Below are 23,579 nucleotides of genomic sequence, written 5' to 3' on the forward strand. Positions count from 1 at the left end.
TTCGTTGGAATTTTAAAAATACAGACTTTTTTATAGCAGTTTTAGGTTCACAGGACAATTGTGTTGAAAGTACAGTTTTCTTCATCTCCCTCATACATGCACAGCCTACCTGACCATTAACAACACCCACAAGAATTACAATCGATGAACTAACATTGACACATCATTATGACCCAAAGTCTTTAGTTTATATTTGGGTCCACTCCTTGTGTCTATTGGGATTTGATAGGAATGTTATTGAGTCTGAAGATCACTGTGGGAAATATTGCTATTTTAGCCATGGAAAGCCTTCTATTCCATGAGCAAAGGAGGTCTTTCCTCTTATTTAGGTCTTCTTTAGTTTCAGCAATATTTTTTAGTCTTCAGCGAATAAGTCTTGTCCTTCCTTGGTTAAATTTGTTCCCATATTTTTGTGCTCATATGGCATTTTACAAGTGATTTTTTTTGTATCTTAATCTTATATCCTGAAACTTTGCTGAATTTGTTCATTAGCTCTTAATATTCTTTTGTGGATTATTTAGCATTTTCTGTGCATAACACATCATCTGCAAAGAAATAACTTACTTTTTAACTTCCAAATTAGATTATTTCTTCTTCCTGATTAATTTCTCTAGTAAAATTTAAATTTCAAGTAGAGTGTTTAATAGAAATGTCAAAAGTGGACCTATTAGTTTTATTCTTAATATTACAAGAAAAGATTACAATTTGAATACTGAATGCAATGGTAGTAGTGAGTGTTTCATAAAAGATCTTTATCTTGTTGAAAAAGTTCATATATTTCCTTGTATGAGTGCATTTTATCACTAAAAGGTATTTTGTCAAAAGCTTTTTCATCTTCAACTGAGATATATATTTTTAGTAATTTAATATTAATGTGGTAGATTAAATTAATTGATCATGTGTTGAGCTACTCATGGAACTGTATATACCAACTTGGTAATTAGTATAAATCTTTTAATGAACTAATAGACTCAGTTTACTACTATTCTTTTGAAGATCTTTAGGTCTAAATTAATAGGAGATACTGACCTGTTATCAGGCATATGGTTTGTAAATATTTCCTCTCAGTCTGTAGGTTGCATGTTCATTTTGATGTGTTCCCTGGCTGTGCTGAAACTTTTTAGTTTGATGTAATCCCACTTGTCTGATTTTGCTTTCATTAACTTTGCTTTTGGTGTTAAATCAAGAAGTAATTGCAAAGTCCAATGACAATATATTTTCCTATGTTATCTTCTAAGAGTTTTATGGTTCAGGTCTAATGTTTGCCTTAAATCTATTTATATTTGCTAACAATTTAAACTTTAGTAGTTTAAATGTTACTTTATTTTTTCAAGTTCAAACTCAAAGTTAAATTTCTTTCCATCATATATACTTGACCCACTTTTCCACCTCCCATCCACCACCCCTTTCCTCTGAAAACACAAAACTGTTGTCTGTGTCTATGTTTGCTGCTTTCAGTTTTATATTTCACACGTGAGTGAAATCATATGGTTCTCAATTTTTTCTGACTTATTTCACTTAGCTCAATAACCTCAAGATCCATCCATGTTGTCGCAAATGGCAGTATTTTGTCTCTTCTTATGCCTGAATAATATTCCATCGTATATATGTCCATCTTCTTTAACCAGTCATCTATCGAAAAACACTTCAATTGTTTCCATATCTTGGTCACTGTGAATAATGCTGCAATGAACATTAGGGTGTATATATTTTTAAAAATAAGTGTTTCAAATTTGGGGTGGGGGGAGTAATACCCAAAAGAGGGATTGTTGGATCATATGGTAATTCTATTATTAATTTTTTGGGGAACCTCCATATTGTTTTCTATAGTGGCTTTAAATACTGATTTACTTTCTCACCAGCAGTGTATGAGGGTCTCTTTTTCTCTACAACTTCCAAAACATTTGTTAGAGGACAAGGTGTAACGATCATCCTCTTGATGACAGCCATTCTAGAGGTGTGAGATAGTCGCTCATTGTGGTTTTTGACTTGTATTTATTTCCCTAATAGGTAGTGAAGTGGAGCATCTTTTCATGTCTGTTGGCCATTTGTGCGTCTTCTTCAGAGAAGTGTCTGTTCAGGTCCTCTGCCCATATTAATTAAATTGTTTGTTTTATTGTTGAGTTCTTTATATATTTTGGATATTAGGCCCTTATCGGAAGCGTTTACCAATATCTTCTCACATTCAATTGGTTGCCTCTTTGTTTTGTTGATGGTTTCTTTTGCTGTGCAGAAGCTTTTTAGTTTGACGTAGTCCCATTCATTTATTTTTCCTTTTAGTTTCTTTGTCTTTGAGGTCAAATTCATAAAATCCTCTCTAAGTCCAAGGTCCATGAGTTTAGTACCTACGATTCCTTCTATGCAATTTATTGTTTTAGGTCTAATATTTTTAATTACAGTTGGCACATGATGTATTAGTTTCAGGTGTTCAAGAGGGTGATTATACATTTATATAACTAACAAAGTGATCACCCTGAAAAATATTGTACCCATCTGACACTATACATGGTTATTACAATATTACTTTATTATGCTCTACTTTACATCCCCATAACCGTTTGTAAATGCCAATTTGTAAATCTTAATCCATTCTCAAATTTCACCTCCTTTCCAACCCTCCTCTCACCTGGCAACCATCAAAATGTTCTCTGTATCTATCAGTCTGTTTTGTTTGTTTTGTTCTTTATTCCACATGTAGAGAAATTATATGGCATTTGTCTTTCTCTGACTGACTTACTCTACTCAGCACGATATCCTCTAGGTCCCACCATGTTGTTACAGATGGGAAGATTTCATTCTTTTTCATGGCTGAGTAATATTCCATTGTAGATATGAATACTCTTCTTTATCCAATCATCCATGATAGAGCCCTAGGTAGCCCTATATCTTGGCCATTCCAAGTAAGGATGAAATGAACACATGAATGCTCATGTCCCTTCAAAGCAGTGTTTGGGTTTGTTTGGATAAATACTCAGAACTGTGATAACAGGGTCCTTCACTGTCTTATGTTATAGTCTTTGTTTTAAAGTCTATTTTCTCTGGTAGAAGTATTGTTACCCCAGCTTTTTGTTTGTTTCCATTTTCATGAAACATCCCTTTATGTCCCTTTACTTTCAATCTGTGTGTCTCTTTTGATCTGAAATGAGGCTTTTATAGGCAACATATGTAGGGGTCTTGTATTCTCATTTGTTCAGCCACCCTTGGAGCATTTAATCCTTTTACGTATAAGGTGATTGTTGATAGGTATATACTGTCATTTTATTTATTATATTTTTGATCTTTTTTTCTCCTTCTTTTTAAAGAAGTCCCTGTAATAGTGGTTTGGTGGTGATGAACTCCTTTATCTTTTCCTTGTCTGAAAAACTTTTTATTTGTCCTTCATTTATAAACAATAGCCTTTCTGGGTACAGTAATCTTAGATGTAGGTCCACACTTTTCATTACTTGAAATATTTGCTGCAGTCCCTACTGGCCTTCAAAGCTTCTATTGAGAAATCAGCTAACAATCTTATGGGAGATTCTTTGTAGGTAACAAACTGCTTTTCTCTTGATGCTTTTAAGATTCTCTCTTTGTTTATAATCTTTGACATTTTATTATGGTGTCTCTTGGTGTTTGCCTCTTTGAGTTCAGCTTGTTTAAGAGTCTCTGCACTTTCCAGGCTTGTTTGTCTATTTCCTTCACCGGGTTAGGGAAGTTTCTTGAAATAGGTTCTCAATTCCTTGCTCTCTTCTCCTTCTGGTACCCTTGATGCAAATGTTGTTATACTTGATGTCAATTTCTAGTTTTATACCATTGTGGTTGAATGAAACGCTTGGTATGATTTCAAATTCCTTTAATTTGCCAAGAATTGTTTTGTGACCTATCATGTAATTTATCCTGGAAAAAAATTTAGTGTTATTGAGAAGAACTTGTGATTTGCTGCTGTTCAATGGAAGCTCAGAATGTGTCTATTCAGTTTATTTTGCCTAAAGGATTCTCAAGTCCAGTGTTTCCTTGCAGATATTCTATCTGGATGATCTACGTATTGTTGAATGTGGCATGCTAAGGTCCCTGCCAGTTTCTCTCTTTGTATCTGTTAGCATTGCTTAACAAATTTAGGTGCTCCCATTTGGAAGCAGAAATATTTACACTTGTTACATCCCCATGAGTTGACTCTTTCTCTGGCTCTTGTTACAGTTTTGACTTAAACTCTACACAGTTTTTAATACACGAAAGCTAGCCCTGTCCATTTCTGGTTCCAGTTCCATGGAATCTCTTTTTTTGTCCCTTCACATGAGCCTGTGTGTGTTCTTGAAGCTGAAGTGAGTCTCTTGTAGGCATCGTATATGGAGTCTTGTTTGTTTTTTAAAAAATAAATTCAGCCACTCTTATTTTTATTTATTGGAGAATTTTAGTCCTTTACATGTTACATGATTATTGAAAGGTAAGGGCATACTGATGCCATCTTACTGTTCTTTCACTGTTTTGTAGTTCCCTGTTTCCTTTCTTTATCTCTTACAGCCTTCCTTTTCAAGTTGATGAGTTTCCTTAGAGGTATGTTCAGATTCCCTTTACCTTTCGTTTATTGTGGGGTTTGTTCTGTGGTTCTCATGAGTGTTACTTGGTTCATCTTAGAGATATGACATTCTGTTTAACCCTGATGACACCTTAAACTCAATCACGTGCAAAACTTTACAATTTTACTATGCCCTTTTTACATTTTCGATGTTACAATCTTTTTTCTGTTTCACACCCACTAAGAATTGTTGTAGCTATAATTTATTTCAGTACTGTTGTCCATCAACTTTTATACAACTGTTATGTAGTCACTGCACCACATATTACAGTCTCAATCTTACTATGTACTTACATTTACCAGTGTGTTCTCTGTTTTCCAGTTACCAATTAGCTATTTTTTCATTTCATCTTGAAGAACTCCTCTCAGAATTTTTTGTAAGGCAGATCCAGTGGCAATGTAGTCCCTCAAATTTGTCTGGGAAATTCTTTATCACACCCTATTGTAAAGAACAACTTTGCCAGCTAAAGGGTCGTTAGTTGACAGTTGGTGTTCTTTCAGCACTTTGCGATATCATTGACTATCCACCTACCTGCAAAGTTTCTGGTGAGAAATCTGCTGAAAGCTTTCTGGGTTTCTCTTGTGAGAGAGATTTTTCATTTTGTTTGGTTGTTTGTTTTCTTACTGCTTTTAATTCTCTCATTGTCTTTTATTTTAAACAGTTTTAAGTTACTATATCTTCAGGATGATTGTTTTTAATAGAAATTTTGAGGTGACCTATTTATTTTATTATCTCCTATGTTCAAGTCACTTCCTGGGTTTGAGAAATATTCAGCTATTATTTTTTAAAAATTAGATTTCTGTTTTAGGTCTCTGTCTCAGACCTTCTTTTCACTGGACTCCAGAGATATGTAGACTGTTTCTCTTACTGGTATTGTGTGGATCACACATGTTTTTGTTTTTGTTTTTTAATTTTTCCTTGTTTTCCTCTAACTGAGTTATTTCAAAGATCTTGACTTTTAATCACAGATTCTTTTTTCTGCTTGATAGAGCCTGTTTTTGATGCTCTCTGCTGAACTTTTTAAAGTTCATTTATGCTTTCCGCTCCAAAATCTTCATTTCAAACTTTTTTAATTATTATTTTATCTCTCTGCTGAACTTGTTCTGTGTTTGTTTGTTTGTTTATTGGTAGATTATTGAACTTCAGTAAAACAGCTACTTAAAATTTTTCTCTTCTACTGTGTGAGTCACAGATCTATACTCCCTGTCTTTGGGGTTGTCTCCTGGAAAGTTATTGTGTTCCTTTTGTGGTGACTTGTTTTCTTGATTTTTCATGTTCCCTGGCATTTTTAATTATTATCTTCACATCTAAAGAAGAGTCATTTCCTCTAATATTTACTGATTGGCCTCTAGAGAGAAATACCCTCTGTGAGCTATGCTAGGGATTCTAGGCTTTCTAGTCTTTTTTCATGGGCACACCTTCTCTTGACCTTGCAAAGCTAGTTTGGTGATGACCACTTCCTTTTGCTTTTCCTAGGGCAGTGCTGAATGCTCACGTCTGTGGTTTCTCCCAGGCCTGCAGATTAGGGCCAGCTTTCTACATGTGTTCACTAGCTTCCTGCATCAACTGCCATGCCACCATCAGGAGCACACAGAGAGCTGGACAAAGGATCTGGGGTGTTTGGGGTGGGAGTGGGGATGGGTAGGGCATGTGGAATGCAGTGATGCCCAGTTAGGGAACCATTCCCAGCCCAGTTAGGGAACCATTCCCAGTGACTTGTGTGCAGGCCTCCTCATGGAGCCTGCAGTGCAATTAGTAGGCTGTCTCTCTGATAACTGTTTCAAGCCCTAATGCTTTTCTCCCAGTTTCTCATCACTTCCTGGGAAGCATTCGCATTCTCTCACTTTCACCTAGAGTAGAAATCTTGGGCTAAGAATGGCTCCCTTTGCACCAGCTATGTCACATTGGGGGAGACGTGACATGGATAAAGTCAGTGTTCCTCTTACCCACACCACTGTGTTCAATCTCGGGATACGTTTTGCCCCGACAGTGTGCTGCAACTGCTCTGCTGCTGTCCTGGGCTTCCACAATGACTGTCTTGCTGGTGGTCATTTTTCAGAATTAATATTGTTTGCGGGGAAGACAGTACAAAACATCTATTGTGCCATTTGATTGACATCACGTTTCCTCCTTTAAATCTGAATTATAAACCACTGCATGTGTATACCACATTTTCTTTATCTATTCATCCATTGACAGATACTCAGTTTGTTTTCCTATTTTGGCTTTTGAGAATAATGCTGCAGTGCATGACTGTGAGATGCAGGTAGTTCTTCAAGATCCTGAATTCAATTCTTTTGAATGTATGCCCAGAATAGAATCGCAGTCATGCTGTAGTTCTATTTTTAATTTTCTGAGGAAACTCTATGCTGCTTTCCATAGCAACTGCACCCTTTAATGTTACTACCAGCAGTGCACATGGGTTTCAATTTATTCATATCCTTATTGTCCTTTATACTCCTGCTCAACAATAATCCCCTGCAGGGGGGTAATTGTCTTTACTACCATCACTCCAATCAATCCTCAGTTAATACCTAACAGAATAGTGGGGGGCACCAAACATCCTCAAAGAATTTGGTAATTGAATTTGTCTTGGACAGCAGATGACATTGGTCATGTCAGGGTTGATTCTTGCTCTCCAAGTTCTGTCATGTTTTGACAGTTGCATGGAAACCTGTGGATAATGCAAATCCATCTCCCTCTGCTAATGTTCTCATTTCCAGTCCCATGAAAAGTGCCAGCCTTTACTTAACTCAACATGTGCATCCAATTGCCTTTGCGTCTCAAGCACTACTGAGTTTCTCCAGCAATTAAATGACATTTCCTTTGTCCACAGTCAAGACTCACTGCTTCTCCAGTGCACGCAGATGAATTTCAGTGACAATTTCCAATTACTAAACCCAGTGGCAAGCCACATATTTTACCAGGCTTCTTTATCATCAAGTGTGGGAGAGCCAACACAATATCAGAAGGAGTCAACCAAAGGGCTGCTAGCAGCTTTGCTCAGTTGAAAAACAAGCAGTGAAGGTGTTCTGATGCCTCTGCTTACTGTCCTATCTCCAGAGGCTGCCATTTTTTACTGTGTATCAGCAACACTAAGGAAAATCACCAAACACTACGGGGACAGAGTAGAACTGTGGAAAGAGCCCCTCACACCACAAAATGGAGCTTCTGGACTGGAGCACCAAAGATCTTCATGGCTCAAAGCCACGCTGTTCAGTTTTGCTTATAGTATGCTGTCTAAGAGATCCACCATCTGCTCCCCAGAGATCACATCCTACATTTTATCCAGAGTTAATTGATAGGTTGGTTAAAACTCACAGTGGGGAAAAAGGGTGAGATGGTTACTCACTAGCAAAAGAATTTAAAACCTTTCTGTCACTCAACCAAGAACACAGTTGGGATGTATCAGGCTATATGCCTTCCCTAAATGATTACCCCCTTGCCAGTGTAATCTGATGTAAACCATGGCTGGATACCAACAACTATATGGATACCAACAACTATCAGCTCCATCTTTCCCTCACTTCTTAATTAAAGAACTAACCATTAGAGGATACCTCCCAACCCAGTGTTCCCAGTTCCCACATCATCTCATATGGGCCCTGCAGACCCTGGCCATACAGGTAGTAATTGCACTGACCCTCTCTTTCCCACACTTCTACCTGACCCCTGAGCATGTGGCACTACTGGGCCTTCAAGTGGCCTTCCAAACAAGTAGCTTTCCCAAACTCATCAGCTTCCACTCTCGATTTGGCTTCCTGATATTCCTAAGTCTAACAGCTTTGAGTTTTACTAGTTCTCGTCTATCTCAACTTGATGTTGCAACAGGTAAACACTTTTTCCTAGTTTCGAAGTCATGATATGTCTACCTGCTTATGACTAGGTAAAGGTATACCTTTTAACCTGGTTGCCCAGTATCCTGGGCCAACTTCCAGTGCTCTCCTTGATAACAGGGACCAGGTATGAATTCTCCAAGTGTCCAGTAATTATCCTAGCTAGAGACCTTCCCTCCTCAGTTAGAATTTGTGGTAACAGGCTTTATTTCAAATTGTGCTTATAGTACCTTTAAAAATAGTCCCAGATGATGCCCTCCACAGCCCTGCTTTCCACCAAGCTCAGGGCCTGCCCAAGTGTTCCCAGAACAAGGTGCTAGAGTGGCTCATTGCTGCTCAGAGACACATGTACTAATGCTTCTCAGCTCAGTCTGTCCCCAGCTCTCTTACTCAACAGCACCAAGCAGGGAATAAATTGAGGTTCATCTGAAAATGAGGACTTAGCCATCGGACTCTGGATCTCACCACACCTAACACCTCATCTTTCCCTGGCCCATCCATCTCCCGAGGAGAAACCCCGGCGATGCCAAAGTTTTCTACCACGGGTATTCACATAGCCACGGGCAGCTGTCAAAGGGAGGCAGAGAGGTCACTAATGTGTTGCCGCCCAGCTGACCCCTGAAATCTGAGGATGTTCGGGGCTTTATGTAGGGATTCATGATCCTGCCTCTGACAGACTTGTAGCTTGGATGGTTCTTCGCTGCACATAAAACTTTGAGGGCGCTTCATAGGTGAAGGTGCAGTTCAGCCAGACGTTACATTAAGTATAGTATCCAAAATACAACCCTCACTCAAAAACTCATTTATAAACTTAGTGATAATAAGCAAACATGGAGAGATCTCCAGTGCATAATCCAGTGCATGATGGTCAGGCAAGTCGTAGAGACCTCGGGCTCAGGGGACAATCACTGTCTCTACTGAGACAAAACCCCAGCTGTGTTGCACAGAGAGTAGCCTCTCCTGCTGGGGTCTGAGCCTACAGCTTAGAAATCAGTGTCCACCCTATAGAAAGCTGGCTGCACTACAGGGCAAGGCAGGGAGGTGTTTGCTGGTAGGCAAGAAGGCAGGTGGACAGGATAGGGACGTGGGTGAGGAGGCTCACCTGAGCCAGGCATGGATGCAGGCCATGGATGACTCTGTTTTGTACTTGCGTTTCCTTAAGCGCAAATATGAAAGTAGCTGTGGGAGAGGGAAGGCTGAGAAATGGCCCATGAGGCTATCCAGTATCACCCATATGTGGCCTCTTTTAGGAGAAAAAATCGCTCCTTCGTAGAGAGGCTTGACTTTCATAGGCCAAATAATTTCAAATACAAGATGACTGCAATTTTGGAAATAAAATAGGACGTGCAAAACAAAACCAGTGAAAGAGTTTTATAAAGTGTGTTAATAGAATACAGCAATGTAAGTGGGGTATATGTTGGCAATGTAAACGACAGCTTTATGAGCAGAATGTTGCCTTCCGTATGCCTTAGAGCAATGCCAAATGCAATATACACATTACAACTATGACAAAACTTTACTTGTTGTATAGCATCCAAACTCTACTCTGAGTTAACTAAATAAGTTTAAGAGAACTGCTTTCTAAAGCTTTTTTTTTTTTTTCGATGTCCCTTCTCTTTAGGGGAATCATATTGATGAACTTAAAATTAAACGTTCTAACTTCAGTATAATCTAGAGCTATTAATCAGTTTGACCATGAGTTTAAGATTATTGAATCAAGCTGGTACCTACGTGAAATGTATTATACTATTTTGTTACTATGAGTTTTTTTTTTTTTTTTTTAATGTCAAATAAAACAGTTAAGACAGGTGTAAAAAGTCGGAACACCAGTTGCACTGTGATGCGATTCATTTCAAGTTCAGAAAGAGACAATACCCATGTTTAGCAATGCTCCAGGAGAGGATTTTGTGCCTAGAAAGGAGCATCAGAGGACCTTCTGGGAAGACACTCATGTAGTTTTGGGTACTGAGTGTATAAACGTTTTCCCTTAAACATTTCATCAAGCTGTACTTTATGTTTTGAGGAATTTTAATGTAATGTTTCAACTAAGTTTAATTAAAAAGTAATGGGTAGGTGTCCATCGATAGATGAATGGATCAGCACAATGTGCATACATTTAATGCTGAATATTATGCAGCCTTAAAAGTAAAGAAATTCAGATACACGCTACAGTGTGACGAAATTATGTTAGCTTCATACAGTCAGAAAAAGACAAGTGCTATTTGATTCCACTGACAGGAGGTACTTAAAGTAGTCAACTTCATAGGAAGCAGAATGTTGCCTGCCAAGAGCTGGACTGAGAGCCGTTTGAGGAGATGAAAAAGTTCCAGATATGATGAGTGACGATGACTACACAACAGTACAAATATACTTACTTAATGGCACCACACTGTACACTTAAAAATGGTTCAGACGGTAAACTGATCTTGTTGTATTTTACTGCCATAAATAAATAAAAACAATGGTGTGTAATAGCTTGTCCTGAATGTTTGAGAACTTTAATAATACAAATTGTATAATAAAAAGTGAACAGAAGTTAACAACTTTAGGAAAACTGTCGTAAACAAACCTTCCTATGATATCAACGTATGACCCAGAGGCACCTGCTTGCAAGTGACATAGCCTGAGTCTGGCACAACCCGCACACAGTCTGCGGCAGTCTTGTCTTCCCAGTTCCCCACTGACCTGCCGTTTCCCTAGCCTCCTTCACTGTCAAGAGGGTTGTGTGTTTATTCCCTCACACTGAGGGCAAACAGATGCTTTAAAGCATCTGCAGAGATAGAATTGCAGTCCTCAAATGGGTGGGATGTGGGGCCACTTTGCCCTTCATTATACCCCCAGGCACACTTTGGGAGGATGTGTTTGCCTATTCATGCCACATTCCCCACGGGGAGCAACTTGGTGAGGAGGCTGACCTCATCACTGTCAAGTCCATGCTCAAGGCAAGAGAACCCAGTTTCAAAACAAGTGGGGGCACCCCAGCTCCTAACACCTGCCCACCCTCTCCCTATTTCTTCATGCAAGGGACCTGTGAAGAAAAGTCAAAAAGGACGAGTAAAGAAGGAAGAAGTAGAAGGTAGGTCCATAATGTACATGGAGTAGGAGTCTGAGGTTTTAGGGACTATGACAAGAACTCTGCTATTCACACCATTAAGGAGAGGGCCCATGGCAAGATTTTAAGCTGAGAAAGGACATTACTTGAGTCTGGTTTTAACATCCATAATGAGACTCTTTTAAGTCTCTTCACGATCAAGGCTTCCCATCAGCCCAGAAGATGGTCAATGTGATGTTTAGTTATCTGTGTCAATGTGACTGGGTCACGGGGTGCCTAGATATTTGGTTACACATGATTTTGCGGTGTGTCTGAGAAGGTGATTCTAGATGAGCTTCACATTGACTGAGTAAAGCAGATCTCTCTGCCCAGTGTGTGTGAGACTCGTGCAATCTTTTGAAGAGCTGAATCAAACAAAACAGCTGAGCAAGAAAGGATTCTTTTTCTCTACCTGAGTGTCTTCTGGCTGGGAGGTTGGTTTCCCACTACTTCGGACTCAGACTCTGACTGGATCATATCTATTAATTTTCCTGCTTCTCAGGCCTTAGGGTGTGGATGGGAACTGGTTCTCTTGGGTCTTCTTCTTGCAGGTCTCAGGTTTCTCGGCTTCTGTTAAGCTGGTGTGGGGCACTCACTGAAATATGCCTTCTAAGATGGAGGATAAATGTTTGAAATTGGTCTCCCTTATGACCCAGAAGAAAGCACAATGCCTTCTGAGTCAGTCAGTTTGGGAGGCAATGGTTTACCCTTTGGGGTGTGTCTATGATCCATCTGCTAAGTGTCCCAAATAAGTTTCTTGTTTCAAGTAAACTGCAGACCAGGAGAAGGTCTTGTGTCAGTTCCAGTACCCTGCAAACTGCTGTGCCCTTGGGCCATGTGATCCAGTGGATCCAATGGAACTTGAAGTGTCGGTGGCAGATAAAGATGCTGTTTGGAGGTATGGAGCCTTGGCAGGCCTCTAGAGGTGAATCACAGTATAGGCCCTTGTGATTTTTGAGGAAAGCCCTGCCATCCTACACAGGTAACTACTCTCCTTTTGAGAAAAAAGCTCTCGGCTTGCTACTGGGTGTTAGTAGAGACTGACCGTGTACACATTTGATCACAAGGTGCCATGTAACGATGCAACTGGAGCTGCCCACCATCGACCGGGTGTTATCTGAACCATTTGTCTAGAAATTGGTCATTATGGCCACACTGCATCATCAAATGGAAGTGGTCTATCTGGGATCCGGCCTGAGCAGGCCCTGAAGGCACAAAGTTACATGAGAATGTGGCCAAATGCCCAAGGTCCCCATTCCCGTTACACTGCCCACTTTCACCCATGGCCTCATGGGGGCCTCTGATGATCAGTTGACAGAAGACGAGAAGACTCAGGCCTGGTTCACAGATGGTTCTGTGTGGCATGCAGGCTCCACCCAAAAGTAAACAGCTGCAGCACTGTAGCCTCTCTCTGGGATGTCCCTGAAGGACACTGGCCAAAGGAACTCTTCCCAGGAGCGGATCTTCAAGGAGTACACCAGAGTGCTCACCGAGCTTGGAAGAGGAAACGGCCAGACATGTGAGCGTGTGATTATAAAAGTGATTTCTGTGCTGTGCTCAATAGTTTGGCTGAATGGTGATGTTTCTGGAAGAACGGGATATGAAAATTGGTGACCAAAAATTAGAGAAAGAAGAATTTAGATAGACTTGTCTGAAACACACAAAGACAGCATGTCCTACATGAATGCTCACCAAAAGTGCAACCTCCAGCACAGGAAGATTCTAATAATCAAATGGATAGAATGATCCATTCTGTCATGTTGGATGCATGGGTCAATCTATGATCCCTCCCATTATAGAATGATTTCATTCTCCAGCCAGTCTCTTTCCCCAGCCAATGTCCCACAGTCCCATGGGCTTGAGGAATGGAAGATATGCCTGGACTCAGCAATACGGAACTTTCACTCACCACGCCTGATCTGGCTATATCCACTGCTGAGTGCCTCGTTTGCCTACAGGGGAACCAAAGAGAGTCTCCGACCCCTGGTGGCCGGTTGATTACATTGGGCTTCCTTCATCATGAAAGGGGCAGTGTTTGTTCTTCTCTGAATATAAATTTGCCTGCTTTGTATGCAATTCCTTTGCCCAAACTACCATGTGTGGACTGGCAGAACGTCTTCTTCTCCAACATGGTGGTCAACACGGCTGTGTTTCAAATTAGGGAACTCACCGTATAGCAGAAGGAGTGAGGCAAGGGATCCACGCACATGGAGTTCACCAGTCTCACCACGTTCTCCACAACTCTCAAGCACGCAGCCTGATGAAGCAGTTAAATGACTGTTTGAAGACCCAGTGATAGTGCAGATTGGGTGGACTTACTTTGCAGGGTTGGAACCAGGTTCTTCAGGAGGCTGTGCATGCTCTCAATACCTCCAACATATGTTGCTGCTTCTGCCACAACTAGGATTCCTGGGTCTAGGAAGAGGAAGTGGCAGCACTCACCATTGTCCCCAGTGACCGACCAACATTTATGTTTCCTGTTATGTGACCTTACGCAATACTGGCCTGGACGTCTTAGTTCCAAAGGGGGAAATGCTTCCACCTGCAGACACAATGTGATTTTACTGAAGCACAAGTTAAGACTGCCACCCAGCCACTTGGGCTCCTGAGTCAACTGGCAAAGACAGAAGTTACTGTGCTGGTGTGGTAATTAATCCTCACTCTCTAAGGGAAACTGGAGTACTACTGCATAGAGGTAAAGAAATGTGTGTGTAGAACGCTGATTGATCCCATAGGGAGTCTGTGTTACCATGCTCTGTGATTAAGTTCATTGGAAAGCTGCTAATGTGAGCCAATTCCAAATACGAAATCTCTTTATGTATTTCTACCTCTATCAATTATCTCTCTTCATCCACCTATCAAGCCGTCATCTGACATCTGATACATCCATGTATCTATCTTCTATCCAGCTGTCACCACCTATCACCATTGTATGTCTTAAATGCCTCTAAAATCTATTTATATATGCATAAGGTCATGGAAAAGTTCCATATAAGATCTGCAGCAAAATATACGTATATGTCTCCTATTGGTTCTGTTTCTTTGGAGAACCCAGAGTAATAACTACTACAATCCTAGTATTGTGAGAGTCCCCCAGCCCTCTCTCTCTCCACTCATTTTGTGTAGGCTTGAAGTCCATTAGTTGCCTGCCAGACACCAACATCATCCTCATGTATGTCTCCTTGATTAACCTGGGTCTCTCTCTCTCTCTCTCTCTCTCTCTCTCTCTCTCTCTCTCTCTCTCTCTCTCTCTCTCTCTGTTTGTGTGTGTCATGCACTTGTGTACAGAGAGAATAGACCCCGAAGAAGGAAACAGAATGGGAATGGTGATTCTAGGACACTGGGGAGCTAAAACAAGGGAGAAGGCAATTCTTCTATCGCTACAAAATAATCAGGAGCATAACGATAATCGAATACCGAAGTAAACTGGTGGGCCTTTGGATTTGACAAAATGGGCTGAGAAGTGACCAGTGCCACGGGTTTCAGGAGCTGTGTTGCTGTCAGACAGGACTACAGAAATTCAGTGTGTGTGAGTTCCTGATTCAGGTGTAGATGGAGGTGTAGACATAGAGACAAGGTACAGGGAGAAATGACGAGTCCTGTTCAATGACTGCAGTGGCCCCTATCCCCATGTAGACGTCTCATTAAAATTTGACCTGAAAAAATTCAGTTCATCACTCATCCTAACTTCATTTCAAGTACTAAATAGCTACGTGTGGCCTAGTTTCTACAGTATTCAGCAACAGGACATTTCCATACTCGCATAAAATCCTGTTACACTGTGCTAGAATTGAGAGTTTGGGAACTGTGAAAGTGAAGAAAGCGAGCAGAAGAATGCAACTCGTAGGCGTATTTCTCTGAGTGCTCTAGAGAGGTAATGACGAAAAAGTGCCTGTGCTGGAAACATCTGCATTTAACGTAGACAGCTAGCATGACCGTTAAATGACACCGGGACTAAAGCCTGTCTGCCCCTTATGTCTCACAGTCTGTCTTCAGGGAATAAGATGAAGCCCTGGAACAACAGGCCAAAAACATGCCAGTAGGAGGCAAGGGCACATACTGTGTCCATGGGGTGGAGCTGGCTCAGTAGCCGCTTAGGTTGGCACAGGTTATGACAACCGAGGTTCAGGGGCAGGGGGAGCTCTTCCTAATACCCAGGGTGGAGTGGAGCTTTTTCACTTCAGGTCCCCTCACAGCAATGAACCATGCTTGTAAATGGTCTGGGGGCACCAAGTGAAGTGGGATATCACCAAACTCAATCCAAAAAAGACATTTAGAGCATCTAAACTCTGAGAGAACAATAAATGCAAGTGCGACACATTACGTCTGTGCTAGGTACCTGAAGGAGATTCAGTCCATTTACTCCTCCTCCTAACAGCCTATTATCCCTCTATTTTACACATGGGGCATTTGAGACACAGAGCAGGACGTGACAACGACTGTAACATGGGCGAGACTGTTTTCAGACCTGTAGTGCAGGTTCAGACCTCTATTGCCTCTCAAAACAAATATGACAAGGAATTGGAGGGGGAAAAAGGTAGGATAAGAACTTGAGTCAGATTTAAACACATGTGCAAGGATGGCCCTATTCTGTGGCCCACCGGTGCCACATTTCACCCTAATCAGTGAGGACAAGAGGAAAAGGCAGTAAACCCCACGCTAAGGAGAACAGTAGGAATTAATCTTTTCTGTCTCCTAACCCTGGATTTGGGGCAAATTTCATGGTGCTGGGGTGCAGATGAGCACTTTGTATGGATGATCACTTGAAATCTACAGAGCTATAGGAGCCCCACTCTTTCACAGAGACAGGCGGACGTGAGCTCTTGCCAAGACAAGGGCAATGCACACCTCAATTAACTACGCTTTATAAAGAATTCCAATTCTAAACAGAAGGCAACAGCAGGTTAAAAAAGGAAATTCTCAAAAGGATGTAAGGCCTATGGACCTGGCTGAGCCCAGCTGCTGCCACAGCTACTACGGGTCTGTCGAAAGAATGCCTGAGGATGAGGCACAGGAGAACAGAGGGCTCAGCAGATGGTGTAATGTACATAGGAGACCTTAACGTCTTCGCCACTCTCATCGATGCAGTACCTCTCAAGCACCAGTGCCTGCACGTGCTGGCCCAACATTCGTTTTGACACACAGCTCAATCTGGGGTGAGAGAGAAGAGGGTCTGGGAGGTAGAAAGCAGGTAGAAATGGGGCAAAGAAGGTAGGGGAAACTGTGAACACGAGTGGTATAGCTAGAAGTCGAGGCTCCCACCCCACCACACAGGGCCTCCCTCAGTCTACCCAGTAGACAACCCACAGCGGGCATGAAAAAAGCAGTAGAGCATGGACACTCCTTGGGACAGCATGGCGATCTCTAATTTGTGTTCTCTCTGGAGACGGTAGAAAGGAGGAGGGACAACAGTGTCACTGGGATGAAGAGTACTAGTCACCTGTATACTCCACCCCCACCCCCCGGGGTAGTGAGTAAAGAAGTAAAGAAGGGCCCTTGCCTTAGAGCAGTTGAGGAACTGTCTGAGGGTCATCTCTTCGCCATTAGGCTGTAGCCCCTGTACCTCAAAGTGATCTCACAATGTCCACTCTTGGTTATTGTACTGTGGAAAAAAAGCACAAGGGAGTCCAACAGAGGCCATCCCAGATGCTTTTGCTCCTATCAGTCAACTCGATGTGTGAAGTTAGATCAATCACAATCCTCTTTTGTTCAAAAGTTCTTCCTCATTTAATCATGAGTAATGGACTGACACTTTTAAAGGGACAAACAAGGCCCCACTCTGCGGAGACCCTGCTAATTTCTTCACTCACCTCCCACGCCCTTTCCCTTCCCAATCAATTCCCTCTAACTGTGCTGGCTCTCTCCACATTAGTTTCAGTACATGCCTGTCACACTCCTACTTTGCATAAGTTCAAAAATCTTGATGATAAATTAACAAACAGTATACCTCAGGTATATGTAACCCAACTGTACAAAGCCTGACCTGGCTTGGTGAACACTGCAATTCTAGAGATAAACACATACAAACACACAACAAGAAACACAGACACAGCCTCAGTCACTGATGGCTAAGACCAACGGTTTGCATACAGGCATAGCAAAGGGCTCGGAGGAGCTGGAGAAGGGCAGGGCCAGGTTGATGAAGCTGTTCTTATAGGACTCAAGCTGTTGGTGTCCCTGTACCACCTTGTAGAGCTCCAGACACACAAGGCCAACTATAGCTGTTGAGGTTGTGGCAATGGCTGGGATGATCTTGCCCGCAACCAGCTTGCTCTGTGAGACAGAAGGTGACTGGGTAGCCATCAGAGACATTTAGGGACTGCAGAAGAGGCCAAACGTGGGAAGATTCAAGCCTGGGAAAGGGTGAAAGATAAATTTTAGACTATCATTACCTTATGCCAGTCTACAGGCAGGAATATTATAGTTTTCTGCCTGGAAGCTGGATGCAGCCACAGTGAAATCCACATGGACCTTGCTGTCATCATCCTGTTGTGAGTGGAAATGGAGCAAGGATAGGGGAGACAGGAGTGGAGGGAAGAACGGGTTCTTGCCTACTGGAGACTCGAGTATTTTCCACCTCGGTTAACTGCCAGACCAGCCAAAGACTCCCCCAGACCACAAAGGATGATCACTGAGTAATGTGGCAGGCCTATAATCCCCACACAAGCCCAGGATGCCTCAGCCCATCCTGCCCTGCCGAGGGGTACCCCCACCTAGCACCTTCTCAAAGTTGATGGGGTACATCTTGAACCCAGGGAGTATCTCTGGGCTGGGTAGCATGGCCTTGAGCTGCTTGTATCATCTGCAAAGAGGGAGGGACATGCCAATCCTTTAGGTTCCAGGACAGGGTCTAAGGCCAAAAAGCAGGATCCCAGGATGGCCAGAGTTGTTCAGGCAGATAAAGGATTTGAAAAGAAGAGGTACTGTGCAAAAACATAGTGGGGAGGAGAAAAGGTAGAGCAGGGAACACCCCAGAAAAGACAGAAGTAAGCAGGTGTGGAGATTTGAAGAGAGAGGCATCTGCAAACACTGGGGAGAAGAAATAAAGACATTCACAGAGGGTAATGTAGGCAGCAGCACTAGTCACAATACCTAAGAGGCGGAAGCAACCCAGTGTCCACTGACAGAAGAAGAAATAAAGGAAATGTGATCCATCCATTCCATGGAACGTTACACAGCCTTAAAAAGGGAAAACATCCTGTCACTTGTAACAACATGGATGGACCTGGAGAGCATTATGCTTAGCTAGAGTCGGAAAAACAAGTTTTACATGATCCTACTTTACGTGACAATCTACAAGAGTCAAAATCACAGAGATAGAAAGCAGAACGGTGGCTGCCAGGGCTGGGGGTGAAGGGGAATGGACTTATTGTTTCATAGGTAAGTTTCAGATTTGCCAGAAAGTTCTAGAGCTCTGTTGCACAACAATGCCACTGTGCTTAACACTACTGAGCAGCACACACACAACTGATTAAGACGGTAAATCCTATGTGTTTTCTTTCCCAAAAATTTTGCAAAGGCATGTAGATGGAGATATAACGGTAGGAAACCTTGAAGAGAATGAAGAAGAGGGAGACGGAGAGTCACAGAGGAACGTACAGGGGGAAACAGGAGGGAGATATAGGGAAGAAGATATATGAAGGGGCACTGGGGAGAAATGCAGAAGGGAAGAGGAGAGAAATATGGAAAGGGATAAACAGGAGGAAATCTGAAGAGGGCGACCAAGGGGAAGAATGGTGGAGATAAACCTAAGAATGGAGAATGAGATGGGAAAATACTGCAAGAGGAGACAGCCAGATACAGAGAACATATGAGTATGTATTTGGAAAACAAAATGAGGGAGACGGGGTGAGGAGGGGAGAGATATATAGGGAACGAAATGGAGTATATATACAGAGACGATCCAGTTAGAGGCGGATTTACAGAGCATGAGACTACCTAATGACTATCTGGTCACCACCGTCTGTTTCACAGAGAAGCTGACTGCCAAGAACATCAGTTTCAGATGGATGGAGAGATGGAGAGAGGTGCTGAGGGAGTGGAAGGAAGATATACAGAGGCTGACAACTGAGGAAAAATGCAAACAGAAGGAAGTGGAGATCTGGAAGGACATGAACCAGGGAAGAAATCAAGGCAGAGAGAATACTTGTGGAGGTCATGTATCTCTCTCCCCCATAAACACAGAACAAGAAGAAAACAGACAAAAGGGAGCAGAAAACAAGGCAAACACACTCACAGAAAGATGAACAGTTTGTCCTCCTGACAGTCAGAGTGGGAGGGAGGAAGGTAAAGAGTGTGACAGAATCTGCCTTTAGCAATCATTCTTATTTTTACTGGAGGAAGCGAGGACCAAAGGACGGTGTGAGTAAACTTCAGGGCTGGGGTCTCAGAACAGGGCCAACGGCAAAACACAAATGAGGAGATCTGGATGGTCAGGGCATAAGAGCTGTGGCTGGCACTTCCAGCATTAACCATATACTTTGCAACTCTATTTACTGTCTACTGCAGAAATTCTCTGACATAAATCTTAAAAAGAGCTTTCGTTATGTGGGATTCAGTTACCAATATTGCCTGTATTAAAATTTAACTTGAGAAAATTTAAAAATATTATTAGTCCAGTTGAAAAAGGAATAATACCATTGCACGGTATAAACATTGCGAGAAATAACTGTTCAATACAAAACTTTAGTAACGACAGTCAAATTGTATTTACATTTTTGCAAATCTGTTTTAAGTTATACAGTCTCTTAGAAGACCTCTGGACTGTTCTCACTACTACTGAGTTCAATCTGATCTGTGTTTTGTTGCGGGTCAAAGGGATATTCTATCTCACAGGAGAATATTTTAACACTATTTCCAGATATAACTCTTTATGTTTAAATTAAGACATCGACGATAGACAAGTGACGGTGTTTTAAAGCCATCTGCAGGGTAGAATCTTGAATCCATAAGAATCTACTGGTTTATTTTGCATTTTGAAAGGATCTTTAACTAGTGCACAATTTTGCATCATCGTGAACTAGTCGTTTGCCCCTGTGTCACTGAGTTAGCGAAGACTTCCTAAAGTGGAATGATAAATTCCACTTTCACCTGATAATCTCAGACTGAAATAGGCTAATAACGTCTTAGTACTTTTCTTTGAAGGGCTGTGTTCTTGCAGACTTCATGAAAGTGTGTCTTGGACCTTAAGACGACCTCACACCACATTCTGAGAACCTCTCATTTGCTCTGTGTCTTCCCACTAGACAGGGGTAGGAACTGTTCTTCTGCGACCTTATGTATTCCAAATGTCTAGAGAAGTACCTCGTAGTTACGTGGTAAAATGACAGACAAGACAGACTCAGAGTAGGCAAACACGACACTGACCTTTACAGAAGCCTTCCCAGATAGATCCCTCTATAACCAACCTAGATTCCACAGTCCCACATCAGCAATGACCAAAAAAGTGAAAGGACACAAAAGGGATGACCAAGGTGTACAACGACAAATTAAATGAATGTACGTATTAACTACTTGACTTAAATGGTAGAGAAAAGAAATGAGGGAACAGCAAAGGAAAGATTTGTGAAGACTGATAACAAGACAAAAAGACAGGAGAGGAGTGAGAGGAGCATTCACCCACTCGCCATGCCTGCCCCACTCACCGTGACATCCCGAGGCCGGAACAAAAACTGTCGGTTCAGGTTGGACTTCTCAATGGCATCCATGTCTGTAACGGTGACTGCTCCCCTCTCCCCACAGCCTGGACCAATCATGGCAAAATTCTTGAGCAGCTCACAGCCAACGGTCTCTGCACCCACCTGGGAGGTGCACAAGGAGAGAGACAGAGGCTGGTTAGGGCAACTGAGTGTAGCAAAGCCGCCTGTTAAGTCCTCAGTCCCCTCAATCCCTCCCCTCCCCCCACCCTGTTGAGACAGCAAGAGGGTAAGAGGGTCTAGTACTCCACAGTCAAGTCCCAGGGCCATAAAAACCAAGGGTCACCTAAGGAAGGAGGACGTATGGGGGGAATAAAGGAGGCCACCAGAGGGGAGGATAAGGAGACGTATCAGGCTTGTCCTTGGCATGAAGAAAATAGAAAAAGAGATGAGATGAGGATATAAGAATCAAGATTCTCCCTCGTGAGATGGGAGGAGACTCCAGATAAGGTGGCGATAGGCTAGGAGAGCTGAAGGTAGCTGGTGTCCAACGTGGTCACTCACCAAGAGGTAATTCTGCCTGCCCAACTTCTCTCGCAGGTCCGAGCCAAATACAGCCACCTGCCCATCGTAACGGTTCTGGCATGGAGTCACGTGAAAGAAAGAGAGTCAGAGAAGAGCTGTTTTACACAGACTTGCAATAACCCCTTCCCCATGGGTCCCACCCACATACCGGGAGACACTTGTCCTCTATGAGGGCCTCTTTGTCCTCGGGGAGACACTCAAGGGCATCAAAGTACAGCCACTGCATAATAGGCATAAACTTCCCAGAGCAGGCCTGGGGAGGAGGAGAGAAAGGGCATGTGGTCGCCAGTTAATTAAACACTAAAGATAGAAAGGAAGGCACTTGGCCCATCCCCAGCCCTGCCCTTCTCCACCCACACCAACCTTCATGAAGGCCTTTATAGGGATCAGATCCCCAGCAGCCACGTACGCCAGTTTCTGAATGAGCTCTTCATCCAAGTTGCCCTGCTGCACCACCAGCAGGGCTTAGGCATTCACCATCTGTGCTAGGGTCACTAGTTCTGCTGCATCCTCCTGATAGGGCAGAGGGGACCAAAAGAGAACCAGTCAAGCCAACCGTGGGGACAGGGAGAAAGGGGGAGAGAAAGCAGACAGACGGAAAAGAATGGTGGGGCTTTGGAACAAGGGCTCCCACCCATGAACCTCAGAGTGGGGCCGAGGGGAACAGCTGTGCTGAGCACAGAACTGGTGCAGGGCCTGGAAGCCAATGTGCAGCTGGGCAGGGTGAGAGTACTTGGCAGCGTCTGTTACCACAAAGTCTGGCTCTGCCAGTGAGGCTGGCAAGGATTTCCGTGAAGAGTGAGATATCAGGCCCTGAGAAGTGAAAGACCTAGATGTGCCTGCAACCCTACAGCCCATCCCCCACACATTCTCGCAAAGCTGATCTTCTTAGGTACTCTGACCTGACTGATGATGCCTCCATGGGTATAGTTAGAAAAACTAGAGGTATTACAGATACTGAAGGCATAGGGATCTAGGGGAATGAACGGGATGGATGGGTGTCTGTCAGTCCATTCACCAACCCTCCTGCCCTGTCCAACTCTCTAATCAACAGCAACACCAAAACAAAAATTAAAAAGCTGTTCCCACCCAGCTCAGACATTGGGGACCGTGGCCAGACCTAGTGCAGACACCACCGAAGGTACCCTAGGCCTAACTATCACATCGGAAAATACAAAAGTAAGCCCTGAAAAGCTCCAACAGCAACTTGGTAAATTCTCTGAAACAAATCTCAGAAATATTAAAGAACACACACACACACACACACACACACACACACACACACACACACACACACCAGAAAAACAAAACAAAACAATAGGCTCCAAAATGTAGCCTTCACAATTACCTTGCAACCATCAAAAATTACCAGACCATGAGTCTGTGACTTTTGTACATTTGGGGGCCATTATTGCTTCCAAAACATGTTTTGGCCCCACACCTTGGTTGGGACTCATCACCTGAGGCTTCCTATATTTTCAACATATAGCAGTCTTTGTGTTTCAGATCTACCAAGTATCTCCTTAACATATTCATGATTTTCTAGAGATTCTTTTTGACATATGGAACATATCTGTAATAGCTGTTTTAATGTTACTGGTCTACTGATTTTACACACTGGATGAATTAACAAAAATGCTCCAAAAGATGAGCCAATTAGACATAGAAAAAGAAAATACCCAAAATACAACAGAGTCAAAAAAAAAAAAAGTAAGTGGCTTAAGACACGTGTAACGGATTTCTGGAAAGAGATGATTGGGTCAGAGGGAGTGAGAAAATATTATTGTGAATAAAATTATGACCAGTAACTTTTCAAATATGATAAAACCATAAACTCACAGATAAGATAAATGCAATAAACACCAAGCCAAAGAGA

At 42.4% G+C, this 23,579-nt stretch overlaps 1 protein-coding gene across 1 annotated transcript; it reads right to left on the reverse strand.

The window, feature by feature from the left end:
* Positions 1–16,510: 16,510 nt before the first annotated feature.
* LOC120593182 (ubiquitin-like modifier-activating enzyme 1) lies at positions 16,511–22,676 on the reverse strand (the record flags this gene model as incomplete). The annotated part of the gene is given in 13 exon segments (XM_039850906.1): positions 16,511–16,656; positions 16,791–16,863; positions 16,984–17,085; positions 17,574–17,756; positions 17,876–17,893; positions 17,895–17,969; positions 18,204–18,272; positions 21,128–21,283; positions 21,683–21,767; positions 21,856–21,956; positions 22,067–22,216; positions 22,346–22,492; positions 22,579–22,676. Coding segments are annotated over 13 exon segments (1,403 nt in total), but the record flags the coding sequence as incomplete, so codon positions are not given.
* Positions 22,677–23,579: the final 903 nt, after the last annotated feature.

This window comes from Pteropus medius, unplaced genomic scaffold (assembly GCF_902729225.1).
Source record: "Pteropus medius unplaced genomic scaffold, Ma_sr-lr_union100, whole genome shotgun sequence".
Taxonomy (NCBI): Eukaryota; Metazoa; Chordata; class Mammalia; order Chiroptera; family Pteropodidae; genus Pteropus; species Pteropus medius.